This window comes from Echinococcus granulosus (assembly GCF_000524195.1).
Source record: "Echinococcus granulosus chromosome Unknown EG_S00017, whole genome shotgun sequence".
Taxonomy (NCBI): domain Eukaryota; kingdom Metazoa; phylum Platyhelminthes; class Cestoda; order Cyclophyllidea; family Taeniidae; genus Echinococcus; species Echinococcus granulosus.
In genome coordinates this window covers 879,509-882,361 of record NW_020170397.1, presented here as the reverse complement: position 1 = coordinate 882,361, position 2,853 = coordinate 879,509, and the positions used below count along the sequence as shown (strand labels likewise).

At 44.8% G+C, this 2,853-nt stretch overlaps 1 protein-coding gene across 1 annotated transcript in view; it reads right to left on the bottom strand. All coding sequences in view use genetic code 11, as the record gives it.

The window, feature by feature from the left end:
* Nucleotides 1–226: 226 nt before the first annotated feature.
* EGR_03366 (hypothetical protein) overlaps nt 227–2,853 on the bottom strand; it is a gene marked incomplete at both ends in the record, with an annotated part of 8,950 nt that continues 6,323 nt past the window's right edge. Inside the window, one exon of the mRNA XM_024492615.1 lies at nt 227–367. Coding sequence (XP_024353016.1) covers nt 227–367 — 141 coding nt within the window. The remainder of the gene's footprint in view (nt 368–2,853) is intronic.

Here is a 2,853-nt window from a genome sequence, read left to right as displayed (position 1 = left end):
TTGAGGAACTCATGGATGGTCCCTTTAACAAAACCGAGAGTTGGACAGACAATTAAAGTATCACATAGGCAATATTTGCGGTTTTCTCTAAACCAATTCCTGCAGTTTTGATTGAGTTAGACCAACTTCTGTTCATTGGATTAGTGTAAACTGTTAATGTCATGGCAATAGGCAAAAAAGGGCAAGTCAAAGGAAAATACTTATTTTTGCGGGTTGAAGGAAAGTGTTAATGAATTGAGATGGAATGCTGATCTCCGAAGCGGTGGCGAGCACAATTGGGAATCCAACCATTCAATGTCTCTTTGTATGTTTGTTGTGTGGACGTTGGATGCGGTGGATCACAAAACAAAACAGCAATTTCGTGAACCTGCAACGAGAGATAAGTACAAATGTCTAAGTAGTCTCATCAATAAGGGATGAGGGCGGGAAAGCTTTCGTGTCCACTGAGAGAAATGTAAATTATGTTAGCAGAGAGGGTTAAAACAAGCCCGTGTTGTGCCACTGCATGTTCCATGCCATACTGCCTAAATGAACGTCCATGGACGTGCTGTAGATTAGATCGCCTGTTTGTTCCAAATAATCCCCTGCGAACGAAGTTTTAAAATTAGGTGATATAATTGGACAGTACCTCCAATTTAGGTGGCGTTTGATAGACTAAATAGACTAAAATTTTTCAGTGCTGTAGAATATTGGTTGTTTGCTTGCTTCTTGGTCCACTGAGGTGCTCCGCCAGATCAACGTAGCTGGGTAGCACTGAAGGGAGGACAAAGTGACAAGGAGGAACAGATGCAAACCGCTATAACCAAGGTACTATGTCAAAGCTCCGCCTAAACTCAAATTACCCGCCTTTTAGGCCACTGTTCCTACCACTAGCGATGGATCCACGTGATGGCCAGAGCATTGCCCCCTCCCCCAATTGCTCCCAAACACAAGGAAACTCCAGGCCTGGTGGATTTGCCAAGAGGGATCAGTGGCGTTGCAGTCACGTGCCTTCGCCGTTGCATGTGAATTCGATGACTGGAGCAACTGGTTAACTGTTGGGTGTGTTTCCCTACAACAGCGACTACTTCGTGACTGCTGACGCTAGAGGCTGACCAAGAGCAGTGCTGGGGATGCAAGTTAAAGGAAGAGAAGGGCTACGCAATGCTTTGGTTGAATGCTTAACTCTGTGTTTTTGTTTGGCAAGTGCCTAGGGCTTAGCCTTTGCACTTCCACTGGACGGCTTGACCTCCGAGCCATACCAGTAGCCCACAAGCCCTAGCCTATGTCAAAAATGTGTATATCCTGCCCCAGTATTATATTCTCTTTCGTCTTCAGGGGAACCTCGGACAACCAAAATCGGATTTCACTTTCCCCTGGTAATGCGAGTCACTGTATGCGGTCTACTTTACGACTGTAGTAATTGTCACAAATCTCACGCCGACAGGAGGTCTATTTCACAAGAAAGTGAGTACATCGACAAACGTGGTATTGCATAGCATTTAAAGTGGTTTTCGTTGCGTTCCATTCCAAGGTTTTTAAATACACTTATTCGTACAGATCATGCATTTGAATAGTTTCAAATGAACTGCCATATTCACCAAACCGTCTTGATTCGAGCGGTCGTACTCATGGCTCAAATTTACCCTATAATATTTCCTAAGGAAAATTTAAATTATGCCTCGCAGGTAGGAGAAATTGGCAAGAATAAGGGTGAATGGTGAACCCACAGTTTAGCTTGGATTGCAAATGAAGACACCACAATGACTGGATTAGTAAAGGTGACATGTAGTCCTGAATAATGCCTTGGGATGCCTACCGTGATGCCAGTCAACTCACATCGATTGAATGAACGCGGAAGCCATGGTGAAAGGTAGCCGCCTCTGGAAGTCCGCAGTATATTTGTGAGCGACGTTGCTCTACTGGGCTCACAATTGCACCCACAATTGTTTAAGTTGGAGCTGTCAGCAGACACATCACTAGGCAGGATTTCATCCCCTCTATGTTGGGTCACAAGCAAAAGGGTGAACTAACTGCTCCACATCCACGCCGACCCCATTGCGCTCTTTAAACACTCAATGGATGGCATCAGACCACCTGAGTGTAAGCTGAGTACACAAACATTGCTTGCACAGTGGATTCACTAAAATGAGTCCTGATGGAAGGGGGAAACGAGGCTGGGGATGCCAAATGGAGGAACACGCCAGCGCTGCTCTCCCTTTCATCTGTGCACATTGTGCAACAATCAGTTGCGCAAAGCAGATTTTGAGGGCCAAAGCAACTCCAAAGTCGACATTTTGCTGGATGGTCAAGGCAATGCTGGCTGACTGACCTCTCGTTAAATTATGTACTTGATCTAGTCTCCTCATGAAGGCGCGGAAGACACCTCATTGACTATTCTGAGCATGGCTTGAGTTGGAACTTTGCCAACCCTACGACACATTACAAGTGGCAAACAAAATACATTAGTGTGTTCACTTCTCCTTTTTTCCCTTCATAGTATATGCATATACATAAATTCATATATTAGGAAGGGGAGACTCATTTCTGCTGCTTCAGAGGACAGATGTTCAGACTTAACATATGGAATGGGGTGGAAAGAAATCTGGGCGAAACAAAGTCACACTGCCGCCCACTGACTAGACGCTAATCTCCACGACTTGCAAGCGACCGCTGGTGAGGATTTGGTCTACTTCCCACTGGAGTTCACTCATTATCAAAGCGCTTTTAATTACTTCGTACATATCATTCGAGCTTAACCTAATTTTTGTGTCCCAAAGTATATTTTGAAGGAAGGCAAATGGTTATTGTAGGCCCTGGGGACGAAGGCAAATATAACACTCTGGCAGAATATGTATCGTCGACCTACAGAAT